The sequence below is a fragment of the Coregonus lavaretus genome (genome assembly GCF_964263955.1).
Source record: "Coregonus lavaretus genome assembly, contig: HAP1_SCAFFOLD_8558, whole genome shotgun sequence".
NCBI lineage: Eukaryota > Metazoa > Chordata > Actinopteri > Salmoniformes > Salmonidae > Coregonus > Coregonus lavaretus.
In genome coordinates this window covers 1-18,359 of record NW_028165383.1, presented here as the reverse complement: position 1 = coordinate 18,359, position 18,359 = coordinate 1, and the positions used below count along the sequence as shown (strand labels likewise).

The 18,359-nt window shown below is 43.0% G+C and overlaps 2 protein-coding genes across 4 annotated transcripts; one reads left to right on the top strand and one right to left on the bottom strand.

The window, feature by feature from the left end:
* Nucleotides 1–1,657: 1,657 nt before the first annotated feature.
* On the top strand, nucleotides 1,658–12,257 carry LOC311115912 (heparan-sulfate 6-O-sulfotransferase 3-B-like). Of its 3 annotated transcripts, none has more exons than XM_084191034.1 (2): nucleotides 1,658–2,064; nucleotides 10,286–12,257. In XM_084191034.1, the coding sequence occupies exon 2, from the start codon at nucleotides 10,305–10,307 to the stop codon at nucleotides 11,046–11,048; it is 744 nt and encodes a 247-aa protein (XP_084047160.1). In that variant the 5' UTR covers nucleotides 1,658–2,064; nucleotides 10,286–10,304; the 3' UTR covers nucleotides 11,049–12,257. The 3 variants fall into 3 exon arrangements, with proteins under 3 accessions (XP_084047160.1, XP_084047162.1, XP_084047161.1); XM_084191036.1 differs by having other exon boundaries at nucleotides 1,659–1,820; nucleotides 10,286–12,251; XM_084191035.1 differs by having other exon boundaries at nucleotides 1,666–1,967.
* A 3,207-nt stretch (nucleotides 12,258–15,464) lies between these two features.
* Nucleotides 15,465–16,523, bottom strand: LOC311115914 (2-oxoglutarate receptor 1-like; the record flags this gene model as incomplete). The annotated part of the gene is made up of 1 exon (XM_084191037.1): nucleotides 15,465–16,523. The coding sequence occupies one exon, from the start codon at nucleotides 16,521–16,523 to the stop codon at nucleotides 15,465–15,467; it is 1,059 nt and encodes a 352-aa protein (XP_084047163.1).
* Nucleotides 16,524–18,359: the final 1,836 nt, after the last annotated feature.

Below are 18,359 nucleotides of genomic sequence, written 5' to 3'. Positions count from 1 at the left end.
ATGGTTAATTGTTGGTTAGTGATCAGTTGGTTAGTGGTTATCCCTGATATGTCTTCATTCGCATCTCTCTCTATCTTACTAGTTCTTGTCCAACACCATTGGCCTGCTGCCTCTACCAATCACAACGTGCTTGATACAAACACGACACTCGGCATGGTTAAAGGACACAACCTCCATTTCCTACAGGAAATTCCCCCCTCCTGCAGGGGGGCTGGGGAGATGGAGGTCACACACTCACACCCTCTGGGTCTCCTGCAGGGAAACTAATTCACACACCAGAAAGAGGTGTTGGAGAGTGTTTGAGGGTGTTAAGGTTGGGAATAGGACAACCGATTGGGTTATTGTGAAGATGGAAAATTGGAACGCCTCGTGTAGCCTATGTGGGTGAATGTACTGTAGCTTCAGTGTGGTGTTAGTGACACCTTTGAATTGGATTTGCACTGGTTGTGTGGTACACTCCTCGAGAACCATCAACACCCTAGCTTCAGTGTCAAGTAGAAACATCCACCTCTTTCAAACCTCTTATCTACCTGTATCACACAATATGGCGGAAGTAAGGGTAGGGTAAGAACGCTAGTAAACAAGTACCAGGTCAGTGTCTGATGGACTTATTCACCTCATTGGATTGGAATCACAGACAGTAGTGTCAGTTTGGTCAAACTTCCTATAGGGGGATTTAGTGCACAGATTTACAACAGTCAACACAGCAGGAGAGGAAGAGATGGCGCTGCAGTGGATAGCAGCTGTTTTACGGGCTCCTGACCAATTCTGCTTTGTTGTGTGTTTTTTTACGCTGATCGTAACTTTCTTTGTACATAACGCCATCATTTCCTATGACCGAAAACAGCTTCTGGACATCAGAACAGCGACCACTAACCTCGATTTGGATGACAATTTATACTTCAATGAGTTGGCAGCTCTGGACTTGCTGCTTACTCCGGACCAGGCGCTAATCCCTGGGACTCGAGAAAGAGGAAGTGACAGCGCAAGACAGGCAGATGAGCCGCCATCCTGACGAGATTATGTTGACGAGCAAATAAACCGCCTCTACCCTCTGTTCTATTGGCGAACGTGCAGTCACTAGAGAACAAGCTGACGAACTGTAATATTCTATGTTTCTCAGAGTTGTGGCTGAACAAGGACATGGGTAAGGGGAAGGGGGAAGGGGAGTGTCTCTTTGTTAACAACAGCTGGTGCATGATCTTTAATTAATCTTTAATGTTAAGGAGTCTCACGTTTTTGTTTGCCTGAGTTAGAATACCTCATGATAATCTGCAGACCATACTATTTACCAAGAGAGTTTTCATCTATATTTTTCATAGCTATCTATTTGCCACCACAAACCGATGCTGTCACTAAGACTGCACTCAACGAGCTGTATAGGGCCAAAAGCAAACAAGAAAATGTACATACAGAGGCGGCGCTTCTCGTGGCTGGTGATTTTAATGCAGGGAAACAGAAATTAGTTTTACCTCATGTTAACCAGCATGTCACCTGTGCAACTAGATGCAACAAAACTCTACATCACCTTTACTCCACACACAGAAATGCGTACAAGGCTCTCCCCCGCCCTACCTTTGGCAAATCTGACCAAAACTATCCTCCAGATTCCTGCTTACAAGCAAAAACTCAAACAGGAAGTACCAGTGATGCGCTCAATACAGAAGTGGTCCGATGAAGCAGATGCTAAGCTACAAGACTGTTTCCCTAGCACAGACTGGAATATGTTCCGGGATTCATCTAATAACATTGAGGAGTTTACCACATTGGTCACCGCCTTCATTAGTAAGTGTATCGACGACGTCGTCCCCACAGTGACCGTACGTACATATCCCAACCTGAACCCATGGATTACAGGCAACATTCGCACTGAGCTAAAGGCTAGAGCTGCCGCTTTCAAGAAGCAGGACTCAAATCCGGAAGCTTATAAGCAATCCGGCTACGGCCGCAGACAAGCCATCAAACAGGTGAAGCGTCAATACAGGACTAAGATCGAATCTTACTAAACCGGCTCTGACGCTCGTCGGATGTGGCAGGTTTTGCAAACTATCACAGATTATGAAGGTAAACCAAGCCACGAGCTGCCCAGTGACGCGAGCCTACCAGATGACCAAAATTACTTCTATGTTCGCTTTGAGGCAAGCAACACTGAACTAGTTTTGTCACGATACCATAATTTTGACGTCAATACCAGGTTTAGTATTACAATACCCGATACCATCACGACACTCGATACCAAAACGATACCAAAATGATCCCACGGCAAAAAAAGAAGGCATATTAACCAATGCCACAGAATGGCACCTGATCCAGACAGATAAACTCAGCTACTGCTCTGTTAAATCGTTGGGCATCTTTTGAGTGCATTACTTTTATATCAACATATTTCAGAGACAGCCATGTATGCATTAATTAATCAATTATACAATCATACAATCAATTAGACATTTTTTTGTTTACCAATCTAACTACATAATGGTAATAATTCATTTGAATGGTAAATCTCTGTTGATAAACTCGGTAAGTCAAGATGTAGCCTATCCACAATACAGGTGAATGCATGAGAATTGTCTTGGTAAATATTGATCCCATGTTCCTCATTTCCTCTACGGCGTGAGTTCCTTGAAAGCCTAAGCAAGTGAGGGAGAGGTGAGGGGAGGCAAGGGGGAGACAGCAAGAGTGTCAAGTTCGCCCCACACACTCAGGGAAATCAATGAGAGGCTGTCTGCACTGCAGCTGAAGGAGACTTGGAGATCAGGCCATAAGGGGGGCATAGACATAGAAATAGAATTATATTTCTATGGGAATACAAGGTGTTTCAACAACTATTGTTCCTGTTTTAAGTGTCCCATCCATTCATTTAAGTTTTTTTTTGTTTAATATTGTAGATCAGCTTAATATTGCAGATAGATTGTAACTTCCATCAATGTAATTGTCTGCATCACTTCCAATCCCCCATGTTTTTTATATATATATTCCCCTTTATTACTTTCCAACCCCGCCACCCTTTCCATACTTGGGGTAAACTAGTGAACAACAATGCTTAGGCCTCTACTTCCAGCTTATACTTACTAAATTTTATGGACACAGTCAATTTTACAGTAATTACATTTTGTTTGTTTTTTTCTTCTGAACTTCCTCTACTCTCAACCTCTCCGATCATTTTCATGATGTCCATCCAATTTGCTTCTATATCCCATATCTTTCTAACTGTGATCTTTCCCAAAAGCTCCCAACATACAACCTATATACTTATTATGGACACAGTATGCTTACATTATTAGTTATGTTGTTATTATTTTGTTGTTAGTTGTTATTAGTCCAATCCTTCAGCTCCATTCAACACCTCCCATCTACAGTGGAGAAAAAAGTATTTAGTCAGCCACCAATTGTGCAAGTTCTCCCACTTAAAAAGATGAGAGAGGCCTGTAATTTTCATCATAGGTACACGTCAACTATGACAGACAAAATGAGGAAAATAAATCCAGAAAATCACATTGTAGGATTTTTTATGAATTTATTTGCAAATTATGGTGGAAAATAAGTATTTGGTCAATAACAAAAGTTTCTCAATACTTTGTTATATACCCTTTGTTGGCAATGACACAGGTCAAACGTTTTCTGTAAGTCTTCACAAGGTTTTCACACACTGTTGCTGGTATTTTGGCCCATTCCTCCATGCAGATCTCCTCTAGAGCAGTGATGTTTTGGGGCTGTCGCTGGGCAACACGGACTTTCAACTCCCTCCAAAGATTTTCTAGGTTGTTGAGATCTGGAGACTGGCTAGGCCACTCCAGGACCTTGAAATACTTCTTACGAAGCCACTCCTTCGTTGCCCGGGCGGTGTGTTTGGGATCATTGTCATGCTGAAAGACCCAGCCACGTTTCATCTTCAATGCCCTTGCTGATGGAAGGAGGTTTTCACTCAAAATCTCACGATACATGGCCCCATTCATTCTTTCCTTTACACGGATCAGTCGTCCTGGTCCCTTTGCAGAAAAACAGCCCCAAAGCATGATGTTTCCACCCCCATGCTTCACAGTAGGTATGGTGTTCTTTGGATGCAACTCAGCATTCTTTGTCCTCCAAACACGACGAGTTGAGTTTTTACCAAAAAGTTCTATTTTGGTTTCATCTGACCATATGACATTCTCCCAATCCTCTTCTGGATCATCCAAATGCACTATAGCAAACTTCAGACGGGCCTGGACATGTACTGGCTTAAGCAGGGGGACACGTCTGGCACTGCAGGATTTGAGTCCCTGGTGGCGTAGTGTGTTACTGATGGTAGGCTTTGTTACTTTGGTCCCAGCTCTCTGCAGGTCATTCACTAGGTCCTCCCTTGTGTTTCTGGGATTTTTGCTCACCGTTCTTGTGATCATTTTGACCCCACGGGGTGAGATCTTGCGTGGAGCCCCAGATCGAGGGAGATTATCAGTGGTCTTGTATGTCTTCCATTTCCTAATAATTGCTCCCGCAGTTGATTTCTTCAAACCAAGATGCTTACCTATTGCAGATTCAGTCTTCCCAGCCTGGTGCAGGTCTACAATGTTGTTTCTGGTGTCCTTTGACAGCTCTTTGGTCTTGGCCATAGTGGAGTTTGGAGTGTGACTGTTTGAGGTTGTGGACAGGTGTCTTTTATACTGATAACAAGTTTAAACAGGTGCCATTAATACAGGTAACGAGTGGAGGACAGAGGAGCCTCTTAAAGAAGAAGTTACAGGTCTGTGAGAGCCAGAAATCTTGCTTGTTTGTAGGTGACCAAATACTTATTTTCCACCATAATTTGCAAATAAATTCATTACAAATCCTACAATGTGATTTTCTGGATTTTCTTTCCTCAATTTGTCTGTCATAGTTGACGTGTACCTATGATCAAAATTACAGGCCTCTCTCATCTTTTTAAGTGGGAGAACTTGCACAATTAGTGGCTGACTAAATATGTTTTTCCCCCACTGTATCTCTTAACACCATCCATATAGGATTTCTATTTGCCATAGATATTTCAACTGTACTGTGATGTTTTACAAAAATGAACCTTTGAACCTCTGAACCTTTCTATTCTCATTGTTTCTACAGATTGTGAATTAAAAATAAAAAATTTTGCTAAAAGTATTATTATATTATTGATCGATTGACTATGACTTTTCAGATCACCCAGTAATGCTATCTGCAAGGTTAGCTCCAGGTAAATATTGCAATCCTTTAGCCATTCCTGGACCTGTGTCCAAAAACAAGCTACAAATGGACAGTACCAAAACAAATGATCTAATGATTCTGTCTCTTCGCAGCAAAATCTGCAGAGCTGGGAAGATTGTATCCCCCATATAAATAACATTCTATTGGTAGCAAGAATTTTATATAATAATTTAAATTGAAAGATTCTAATTTTTGAATCCATTCATTTAAGTTAGTCATTGAGTGCTTTGTCTGATATATCAGCATGCTGTTTTCTTAGAGTTGTATTTTTGTATGATATGAGTTTGGGTCCAAGTATCTTCCTGACTATCCTGGGCCCAAGTACCCATAACACCCTCTGTTTCCCTCAGACATTTCTAAACTAGAGAAATGTGTCAAAAAGGTCAGCAGACACTGCAGACACTATATAGTTTACTAAAGGCCAGTGGATACAACTCAAGCCCTGTTTAATGTCATAAGCCAACTTCTCCCATTTCGTTTTTTTATCTTTGACCACTTATCTTTATTCAACCATCCATCAGACAGACACTGGGAGTCCTGGCAGGGCAGTATTGAGTGCTTGTCCAGAGTGCTCAGAGTGTTTCTATGCACTGTTGAAATGGTCAGTTATGAATGATTGAGAGGCACTCATCTTATTAGGGTGGATAGAGGCCTCTCTCTGCCACTGTGTCGGACTGTAGACATTGGATGCATCTGAAATGGCACCCTATTCCCTATACAATGCACTACTTTTGATCAAGGCCCATAGGGCACAGCCATTGCATTGAACATGCCAGAAGATGAGGAGGGGTGTTCTTCTGAATGAAAATGATTATGTAGTTATTATTATTATTATTATGAATTACATTGTTGCTCATTTACTTACTTGCCCTATATAGCTTGGTTGACTATTTTATCTCAATAAATATGAGTGACTGCATGGTTATAAAGATTAAACGATAGCAGCTTCTTACAATACATGTTCATATTCCTTGTTGCAACACAACTTGAATTGAAGTTACACAGGGATTTTGTGAGAGCAACACAGAGAGGAGCTGGGCTAATTTGCCTGCACTTCTCTGATTGAGCCCTGTGGGAATAGTCGTTTGTTTCTCAATGAAGTCATCAGAAAGAATCAGTCCTCCAGTCTCACTAATAGCATCAGAGTTGTCTCATTACATTATGGAAAGCCAATAGAAATCACAGATATTCATTAGAGGAGTAGCAACCCGCTACAGCTGTTTAAACAGTGGGAGGGAGTTGTAGTGTAGACGGTGATCTAAGGTCAGGGTTAAAGTATGGATTTGAGGATGGTAAGCTATATCTGTCCATCTACCTGTAGTGTTTAACCTTTTACTGCAGTGGCCTGAATAAGGGTCACACAGAGTGTTTCTTGGTAGTCTTAAATACATCTACTTTGAGACCAACGTATACACACATGGTTATGGTCTTTAAAAAGAAGACACCTGTACCATGTCAGATATAGAGTTGAAATGTATTACATTTTGAGTTTGCATCCCAATATTACACTTTATATACATAATGGAATACTGAAAAATATAAAAACCGTTTGACAGAAACCCATCAGATTTTCTGTGTTAAAAAAAAGAAGAATGTTTATTAATTATGAAATTATGAAAAATATGAATAACATTCCACCCATGAGGCCACTAGGTCATTTGACTGCAGGAAAGGGCTACATGTGATGACAATGTTTAGTTGGTATGATGTCCCATTTTAGTTTGGTAGAAATGATTGGAAACCATTGTTGGTGACTCATCCAATGTGGCTGCCAGCTAAATTGTCGTAGCCGGCCGCGACCGGGAGACCCATTGGGCGGCGCACAATTGGCCAAGCGTCGTCCAGGGTAGGGGAGGGAATGGCCGGCAGGGATGTAGCTCAGTTGGTAGAGCATGGCGTTTGCAACGCCAGGGTTGTGGGTTCGAGTCCCACGGTGGGCCAGTATGAAAAAGAAAAAAATAATGTATGCACTCACTAACTGTAAGTCGCTCTGGATAAGAGCGTCTGCTAAATGACTAAAATGTAAACTCTCTTTTTGTCACCATGTGCAGGTGGACCCTAAGCAGTGTTTGAGTGTCATTTATAAGGGACCATAATATATGTATGTAGCATACAGAGTATATACTATTTGGCGTTAAACAGTCAGCTTCAAGTGATTGGAATTCTATCTGTGCTGTAGAAATGAAACAAGTATACTGAACAAAATATAAACGCAACATGCAACAATTTCAACAATTTAACTGAGTTACAGTTCATATAAGGAAACCAGTCAATTGAAATATATTCATTAGGCCTTAATCTATAGATTTCACATGAGTTGGCAGGGGCGCAGCCATGGGTGGGCTTGGGAGGGAATAGGCCCACCCACTGTGGAGCCCAGCCAATCAGAAGGACTTTATTACAGACAGAAATACTCAATTTCATCAGTCCCGGTGGCTGGTCTAAGAGGATCCCGCAGGTGAAGAAGCTGGATATGGAGGTCCTGGGCTGGCATGGTTACACGTGTTCTGCGGTTGTGAGGCCGGTTGGACGTACTGCCAAATTCTCTAAAACGACGTTGGAGGCGGCTTATGGTAGAGAAATGAACATTCAATTCTCTGACAACAGCTCTGGTGGACATTCCTGCAGTCAGCATGCCATTTGCACGCTCCCTCAAAACTTGAGACATCTGTGGCATTGTGTTTTGTGTCAAAACTGCACATTTTAGAGTGGCCTTTGATTGTCCCTAGCACAAGGTGCAGCTGTGTAATGTCAGGTGGATGGATTATCTTGGCAAAGGAGAAATGCTCACTAACAGGGATGTAAACAAATTTGTGCACAAATTTGAAGAGAAATAAGCTTTTTGTGCACATGGAATATGTTAGCAGCCCAGATGTAGGATCTTAATTGGACCAGTATTGTCACAGCAGAATAATCCTGCAGCAACAGGATTTGAACGTTTAGTCCATAATGTTGGTTGAACGGGGGTTTGGCTATTAGCTGGTCAAAATTAGGTTACATGAAAAGTTAAATACTGTTAATATAACCTTGTGTTAGTGCGGGTTTTCAGTGAATTTCTGTAAATCACAAAGCTCATCTGCATTTCCTGCGGTGCAGGAAAATTCTCAGCAACAAAAGAGTGATCAAATAAAGATCCTACATCTATATGTGATTGAGGTCTAAAATGCCCTCTTCCCAGAAACAGTGTGTAGGCAGCAGCTCTGGGAGTGTGTCCATCTCTCTGTACAGCTCTGGGAGTGTGTGTCCATCTCTCTGTACAGCTCTGTACAGCTCTGGGAGTGTGTGTCCATCTCTCTGTACAGCTCTGGGAGTGTGTGTCCATCTCTCTGTACAGCTCTGGGAGTGTGTGTCCATCTCTCTGTACAGCTCTGGGAGTGTGTCCATCTCTCTGTACAGCTCTGGGAGTGTGTGTCCATCTCTCTGTACAGCTCTGGGTGTGTGTGTCCATCTCTCTGTACAGCTCTGGGGAGTGTGTGTCCATCTCTCTGTACAGCTCTGGGAGTGTGTCCATCTCTCCCCACACTCTCAGTGTATCAAAGCTGCCAGTTTAATTCATTTACAGCCTGTGCCGTGGTCGGATATCCATTACGGCTTGGAGTGGGTGTGTGCATGTTTGTGAGTCTGTGTGTATGTGTGTGTGTGTGTGCGTGTGCGCAAGCGCGCAAGCTCGCGCGTGTGTCATGAGCAAAGACTTTGTTAGGATCTATTTCTGCTGACACATTAAAATCTCGGTCGATGGTAGTCTGCCACCTGACAATAATCTCCTAATTACCTTTGAGGGTGGTGTGTGTCCCTCGCACCAAAAGGTCAACAGTCAGACGGTTCTTTAAATGGCAGTTACAGAGCCATTATTACCACTTCAGCGGTGCAGACTGACATTTAACTTTTCTTAATTGGCCCTAAGTTTTGGTAGAAATCAATATATGTTCATCAATATAGAGACAACATCTGACATACTCTGACTACTCAACGCCATTGCTCACCATTGAGAAAATCCTGTTCAAGCAATTCAGTTTCTGTTCAGGCAAAATTTAAGCAATTCAGTGTTGACTATGGTATCTATCTTATAAAGTGTCTGTTCCTTCTCCATCAAGTATTCACATCTGATTCAGAACAAGTGAATGCTTTGTGATGCTTTGTCTCCTCTGGCAGTCTCAACTGTTTTCCTACCCACTTCTCATGGGCCATGAAACATTCATAAGGTATAAATCTCTAGCAGCTCGCAGGTAAGAATCTCTAAGTGAAAACAAGGAGCAGCTGTGTTTGAAACAGTCTGACTCCATACAAGATGTTTATTCTGCCGTATAGCTGCAGCTTTCAAGGTTTTAGTCTTGATCTCAATTCTCAAACTCCCATCGCTACCTGTGAGGGGGGCTACTATTTCTTCCAGTGCCCAAAACGGTTCCCCTACTTTATTTGACTACGGGAAAATGTAGAAAATACTGCAGTGTGGGTTGATCTGTATTAGAAGAAGTGATTCTATATACATAGTAGGGGATCTCTCTGACTAAACTCTCATCTTTAGCCTATATTCCCCTTTTTGATTTAGAAGGAATCCTCTAGGGATTGGATGTTCGATAAGTTGATAATTTTCTGAAGAAGTACAGTAGAGCGCAATGAAACAGGCTACTTAAATGTAGCTATTTGTTATGTAGTGAAAGGAAGGTACCAAGGTATGAATATTCAGGAGATAGGGAGGCCTAGCAATAAGATGAGAAATATCTCTTCACTATTATTCCGCATTAGAAATGAGATAGCCCACTGTGCTCTCAGCTCATTAGGATCACTGTTTAGAGAGAACGTTATTAGAGTTTCCTATCTTCTAAAGCTGGCTATTTTTAAAAGTGAGAAATATGATATTTTCTTCACTCTTTTCATCAACCCATTTCCACCTTTTTTTTTCTCTCACGTGGTCAAATAATTATAGCTCATTGCCACCATCTATCTCATCAGTGAGTGTTAGATAGAGGGAGTGAAAGTGAAAGACGTGTGCCAGTCTCACTCTCTCAAACTCTCCCAGTTCTGTCATAACAGATTGGAGGAATTGTATTGAAACTAACGTCTCTTTCTGTCTTTGCTGCTGCAGGAACTTCTACTACATCACCATGCTGAGGGACCCTGTCTCCCGCTACCTGAGCGAGTGGAAGCACGTGCAACGCGGCGCCACCTGGAAGACAGCCCTGCACATGTGTGACGGCCGCTCTCCCACCCAGGACGAACTGCCCGCCTGCTACAGTGGCGACGACTGGACCGGGGTCACCCTGACCAACTTCATGGACTGCCCGTCCAACCTGGCCAACAACCGGCAGGTCCGCATGCTGGCCGACCTCAGCCTGGTGGGCTGCTACAACGTCTCCTCCTTTACCGCCGGCGCCGAACGGGAGCGCGGCCGCGTCCTACTAGCCAGCGCCAAGAACAACCTCCGCAACATGGCCTTCTACGGCCTGACCGAGTTCCAGCGCAAGACGCAGTACCTGTTTGAGCGGACGTTCGGCCTGCGCTTCATCCAGGCTTTCACGCAGATCAACAGCACGCGGGCAGCCAGCGTGGGGGTGGGGGAGGGGGCTCTGCGGCGGCGCATCGAGGGGCTCAACGCCCTGGACATGGAGCTGTACGAGTACGCCAAGGAGCTGTTCCTCCGGAGGTACCAGTACAGCCGCCAGACACAGCACCGGGAGCAGAGGCTGAGGAGGAGGCAGGAGAGGCAGGAGGAAAGGGAGCGGCTACATCAGCACAGAGCCCCCATCTCCAAATCCAGGAGGGAGGAGGAGGAGAGGGAGATAGAGGGGGAGGAGGTGGGAGGTGTGGCCACCACAGAGGACTACAGCAGCCAGGTGGTGAGATGGTGAGGCCGTAACACCCATGCTAGGACTAGTACTTCCTGTCAGTTTCGCTCTCTCTCTCTCTCTCTCTCTCTCTCTCTCTCGCTCCCTCTCTCTCTCTCTCTCTGCCTTGGGCTGCCCAATGGTGTCTTAATCTTTCAGATGGGTGTATTTATTATTACTATGTATTATGATGTGGTCAACTTTTGTTTCTTCTCATGCAGAGTTTATTGTGTCTGTCCTTCAAAGTAAGTGAACAACTCTAGGGTGTCAAATGGACATTCAACAAGATTTTATCAGAATCTCCATGGGACTGTACATAATCAAAATGAGCGCCTCAGGATTCTTTAAAAGTAATGTGGTTCGCTTAGGGTTGCAAAGGGAGGGTATATTAACAGATACTTTTGAAGTGTACCAGTAAACTACCAGAATTTTGATAGCTTTCTTTTTGTATTTTACCAGATGACATCTACTGGCCATTTTGGGTACTTCATATTATCACAGGTGTCTGTAATAATCTATGGCCCTCTATTTGGCCTTATCACATGTAAAATGTATAAAATGAAATAAGATGATTCTAAAATAAGAAATTGAATGGAAAACCTGTAAAATATTATCCTGATATAAACCATCAACTTGAATACCATTGGTGTTTAATATGAGGGTTTCAGCATTAAACACCTTTATATATTTTTACACACTTTTATTTATTTTACTATCTCTTTGTTGTAAATGTTTTGGCGCCAAACTGGTGACAGTTGTGAAAAAAAGTCAATAGTTGGAAGAGTTGTAGTGTTAAATGAAAAATAATGCCATTCTTGATTAGATGCTTTTTTTTCATTAATTAGGCTATTTTCTCTTGAACCAGTCACAGATATAAAAAATGTATACATATATGAATATCTAGCTTTTTAGTTATTCGAGTAAATGACCAAAGTTACCATAGATGACATGTTAATTACTGAAAACTCCGGTAACTTTGGTGAATTACCGGTAGCTTTGCAACCTAGGTTCTCTCTCTGGACTTGCTCATGATATCTACAGTAAGATATGATAGTAATAACACAATAAATGATTCATTAACCCCTCCCATACTTTGGTTATTTAGGACAGGACTTGTATTAGTTTACCTTGTAAGTTTGCTTTCCAACTATGAGTTAATATGTACAGTATGATGGTATTCAACACATTCACCTGTAGGAAAGCTGTTCAATAAATGTACGCAGCATACCACTGATTTCCAAGCTTTCCAAAACATGTCCTTTTTTCTGCCCTGTTCACATTGTGAACAAAGAACAATGACATCCACTTCTCTTTGCACGCTTTCCCTGTCAAATCCACACACACACACGCACGCACGCACACACACACACACACAAACACGCACACGTAGACACACACACACACACACACTCACTGTATGATGGAACTCTAGAAATAAACTCCGGGGGGGGGGGGACAATAGGCTGGCTGTCTGAACCAATTAATGTTCTCTTACATCATGGTGGTGTAGAGCAGCCTTTAGCCATTAGTTGTGGTTACAGGCAGTTCAGGGTGAAACGGAGTGTTTAAAGTGCGATTGAGCTTGACTCCAACACAGCACAATAAAGAGTAGGCTATCTTAATGCCTTTCTCCTTCATCTGGGTACATAGTCACTCTGGGGATTTCTACACACCAGGGAGGCTGGAGAGAGTATGTGATGTGATGAAGAGAGAACAGAACCAGTGATCTATGTATGGAGGAGGAGGAGGAGGGAGGGGAGGAGGAGGAGGGAGAGGAGGAGGAGGAAGTCAGTGTGTTCTTACCCCAAAATAGCCTCTTTTCAGCCCAGCTGCAGTTCTCAGGCTATCTAATTGCTATCGCAGTAGGAGAGAGAGAAGAGAGACTCATTGAGGTCAATAATTGTACAACCATCATTACTTCTTATCAAGTCAACCCAGTAACAGTGAGATACGTTGTTTTTCTCCATAACTATTACCATGCACTACTGTGAATAACACTTAGAATGTGAAGCTTTTTTTGAAAGCAGTAGGATCCCAGTAGAAATCCATTGTTGAAAGAATTCAGACCTAAATTAACCTGAGTGTCAAGTCCACCGCTTCCCCAAATGACACTTGTTCTGACCATAGGAGATCTTTTACTTTTAGAATAATTTACATGAGCAAGCACTGTGACATGGTTAGTGACGCATAAAGGGATATGACACATGGCACTCAGTAGAATCATTTGGTGACATCAGTTCTAAAGAACAAACAACCCTGTCACTCCTATTTTCTAAGGAAGATCTCTCACTGTTGATAGAAATGGGTCGTTCCGGTGGTTCAGGTTCACTAATTTACCTTAAATATACATTGAAATGAAATGCAGACAGCCCTGAACCACATGGAGTCCTTATAATTGGAACACGTATGTCATACTCAACATATTATGTAGAATTGATGTTTGGGAATTAGAAATAGAAAGTAGCTGTGGTCTGTAGAGACACCTGTAAAAACAGAGGCTTTGTCGACTTGAATTCCAGTTGACTCCCATGGGAAAGGCGTGTGCTGATCGAAAGACAAGTGTTTCATCGAGAAACATGAAAATATGCGGAATAGAAAGGGAGGTGTGGAGGAAGGAAGAGATCACACCCTGTAAAGGGTTTGCCAGACAGAAACAATTTCTACCACCCATACACAAAAATGTTTGGCACGCATGACTGTAAGTCGCTTTGGATAAAAGCGTCTGCTAAATGGCATATTATTATTTTTATTTCCTGGTTCCCAGTCAGTGTGAAACACAGCACTATTCCCTATATGCCTCCCAAATGGTACCCTATTCCTTATATTTAGTGCACTCCTTTTGACCAGGCTGTAGTCAAAAGTAGTGCACTATCGGGAATAGGGTGCCATTTGGGACACATCCCCTGACTAGCCTGGGAGTACACTGACCACAGAATAAATCACTAAGCTGCAATCACGTCGTTACTGTATGTGCACATACGTCCATGTGCGTCCACATCACAGTGAAGAACGACATCATTGCCAAAGATCTGTACCCCTGTACATAAGAATGACAGTAGATACTATGATAGGAGACCGCATGCTCATGTTGGCATACACCTGCACATTCTCAAAAGGCTCACATGCATAACACTGCTTCTAATGATATGTAATCTGTGAGGTTATCAAGTTGACGTGGGGAATTCACAAAATGTCACCAAAGGAGCTTTTCAACAATGTTTACTGGAACGGTAGAGGAAGAGATTGAAAGGTTGAGAAGAAACTATAGCCAACAATCAAGTGCAACTAGAGACAGGAGGAACTTGTTGCACGCATAGGCCTACTAATTTATATTCATATTCAAGCTTCCATTCTAGCCACACCTCTTTATTGTTCTCATAGTGTTCAGATAGCAAGATACTATACAGAGGTCTTCTTTACTGTCAGAGAGTTCACTCAAGTGTTTCTTTGCATTAGTTACTTGCTTTCAGCATTGAATCTGAAGTGAGGTCTGGGTTCCCACAATGTAGGGTAAACAGTGGACATTACCACCCTTTGATGTGGGACTCAATAGTACAGCCTCAAATAAACATTTAAGCACCACTAATCTGACACTAGTTTGTTAACTATTTGATTTTATCAAATGATGAAATTAGTTGAAATTAAATTGGATGAATAATGTATTATAGTAAATAGGCTTCAGAGGAAAAGCATGATGATACAGTTTACTATCAGTTTCCTTATTAGGAAGTGGTCCTGTGATTGTAAGATGAAAAATAGATGTCACTTAACAGCAGGAAATCGTTCCCCCCAGCCAATGTGTTCCTTATTCCTAGACTCTCATTTCATTGTTGCTTGCATTAAGTAGGTGCTTAATACAATGCATCAAATACCCACTGAGCTCTGAGACGGATATTGATTTGTTAAATGTTGATTGTTAAACATCTATTTATAATGAACTGATATGGCAATATCAATTAGAGTATACAGTAGATATAAAGTCACTCTTTACAATTATCTAATATTTTTATAGAAACCACATCAATGTTGTAAACCTCATATTGGTGTATAATAAAATCTGATAAAAGGTTTTCTATTTACAGGATCACAGTACAGTATATACAATATTATAAACTGGGTGGTTCGAGCACTGAATGCCGATTGGCTGAAAGCCGTGGTAGATCAGACCGTATACCACGGGTATGACAAAACATGTATTTTTACAGCTCTAATTACATTAGTAACCAGTTTATAATAGCGATAAGACACCTCGGGGGTTTGTGGTATATGGACAATATACTACGGCTAAGGGCTGTATCCAGGCACTTCGAGTCGCGTCATGCTTAAGAATAGCCCTTAGGTATATTAAGCAATAAGGCCCCCTCGGGGCTTATTGCTTAATTGTAGGACAATATATTGCCATGGTAGTAATGTCCACACAGAATGAAACAGAACACTGTATTATATTTCATGTCTATGGATGTCCATATCCGTGGCTGCTGTCCTTTCGGTTGAAGCTGTGTTACTGGGCTTACTGACGACAGCCAGGCTGAGTTTGAGGTGAGTCCTGGCCTTGGTCCACCAGCGGCCCCAGTGGAACACTCTGAGGAAGGCCTGCTGGAAGTTGTCCCCAGCCAGGGTGTACAGAGCGAGGTTAAAGAAGGTGTTGAGCCCCGCTATGGGCCTGGACAGGATATAAGCGGCGTGGACCCAGTGCTCCACCATACATGACGTCTCGGGCTTCCTCCTGGTGTCTACTCTTAGTATCCTCAGGACGTGGTAGGGCAGGAAGCACACCACAAACACCACCAGGATCACTACGGTGAGGCGGCGTGCCCGCACCCGGCGAGGGCTGTGGGTTTGGGGCCCCTTGGCTAGTTTCCGGACGATACTGGAGTAACAAACCACCACCACCACTAGGGGCAGCAGGTAGCCCAGCACGGTCAGCAGCCAGCCGTACCACCACAGAACAGTCGGGTCGTTGCTAGCAAAGTCCAAACAGGTGCTCTTGTTGTTTCGCTTCTCCATGGTGATCATGGTGAGCATGGGCACTATCTCCGCCGCGGCTATAGCCCAGACCGTGGCGCACGCCACGATACCCCACCTCTTCTGCTGCACCTGCGCTGCCCTCAGAGGATGTGCCACCACGACATATCGAAACACAGCCAAACAGGTGAGAAACAGTATACTACCATATAGGTTAAAGTGGAAACTGAAACGCACAAAGCGACACATGAACTCGCCCAGGGTCCAGGAATCACCGTGGGTATAGTAGTAGACCAGGAAAGGCAGACTCAGGACATACAGAAGATCCGTCAACGCCAGGTTGACCATGATGATACTGCTGGACTTCCAGGGTCGTAGCTTGGCCAGGTAGATTGCGATGGAGGTGACGTTACCCAGCAGCCCTACAGCGAAAATGACACTGTACATGACTGGCAGGTAGTAGCGTTTCATCAGGTTGTCCACATTGGTGCAGTTATGGTCGGATTTGTTCCCGTCGTAGATGACGCTAGACATGACCGTACTGTGAGTGTTGTTATAGGCCTAGAAGAGGAACCTAAACAGAGACAGAGAGTTATATAATTATATACGTATACAGTGAGCTCCAAAAGTATTGGGACAGTGACACATTTGTTGTTGTTTTGGCTCTGTACTCCAGCACTTTGGATTTGAAACTACGGTTTAGCAATTACAACTCTTTTTGTACATAATGGAGGACCAACTTCTATGTGTATTAAAGTAGTAAAAAGTGAAGTATTTGGTCCCATAATATGTTTCTAAACACTTCTACATTAATGTGGATACTACTATGATTAAGGATAATCCTGAATGAATCATGAATAATGATGAGTGAGAAAGTTACAGAGGCATAAATATCATACCCCACCACAAAAATGCTAACCTCCCCTGTTATTGTAATGGTGAGAGGTTAGCATGTCTTGGGGGTATGGTATTTGTGAGTCTGTAACTTTCTCACTCATCATTATTCATGATTCATTCAGGACTATCCGTAATCATGGTGTAGTGAAGGTGCGTTCACATCACTAAAGGCTCTTCATTGCATGAGGAACACAATGGCATTGTTGACAAGCTTGCTAAGCAAGGTGATACTTGGGATATCACTCTGACAGATGTGACACCTGTCAGTGCAGTTTGGATCTTAAGGAGTATCAGAAAGATTTGTGGGTCTCTGATGGGGAATTAGAGGCTAACTTGAAGCGGGATTCACTGGTGACAGTTGTTCAGGGGATTGTACTTCAGGGTTGTAAATATGTGGTACCAGGCAAAAGCCTATAATCAAATTGTATATCGAATATTCTCCTGTTTCCTCTGATAAAACAGCTCAACTCGTGAAGCGGTTTTATTGGTGGCCAGGCTTGGCTGCTGATATAGACCATTGGTGTAAGACGTGCTTGGTGTGTGCGTCTGTTAACCAGTGGAGGCCTGGTCGTACAAGGCTCGGCAGGCCAGATCCACCGAGGGGTACCTGGGAGTCTTTGCAGATTGACTATATTGCAAAACAGCAGACTGTGTTGACTCAGTTACATGACAGACTCAAGGTCCTGTATGCACAGGCATCTCTGAGGCAACAGCAGTCAGACAGAGCAAACGACGCACTGTTCAATCCAGTGGTTGAAACTAAGTTCACAGAGGGGGACATGGTCATGGTGAGATTGTTCGTGAAAGAGAATGCTTTTGCGCCAAGATGGCATGGTCCTCACGAGGTCAAGGCTGTTAAGGCCCGACAGAAGTTTAAATGGTTTACACAATGTAAGCCATACTGGGGTCAAAGGTGATGAAGCAATGTTTTGACTTGGATGATCTTTGTTTTTTTCTATTTCTGTCTTAACAGGCTGGTGGTAGCTGTCCCCTGGACCCCAGAGGCCAGGAGAGTGATGGGACCAACCTGCATTGAATTAGGACTGTGAGTAGAGCGTAACCATGCTCTGGGGTCTGGGAGATGGGTATGGAAGCATAGTGGGCCATACACAAACAACCAGATTCCACTTTATCCTAAACAGATAGATATATGGCCCCCTGGGGTTACCTCAGGACCAAATTGTGCCACGCAGATCTGCTGTAACATAGGATCCAGCCATCTTCCCGCCTGCATAGACAAGGACTTTCAGCCCATTCACAAAGATATCAACTTTAAACTTGGCATTCATTTCCAATACAACAGAACAATCTGGTTCCAGGTATTGAATAAACCAAATACACCCATAGGTATACTGAACACACTTTATTCTGTTTATAACAATGGATCCCAAGAAGTGTTACCACATGACGGATCTGCTTCCTGACACAAATAGGTGCATGTTGCACCTCATAACAGGACGCATCATAATATTG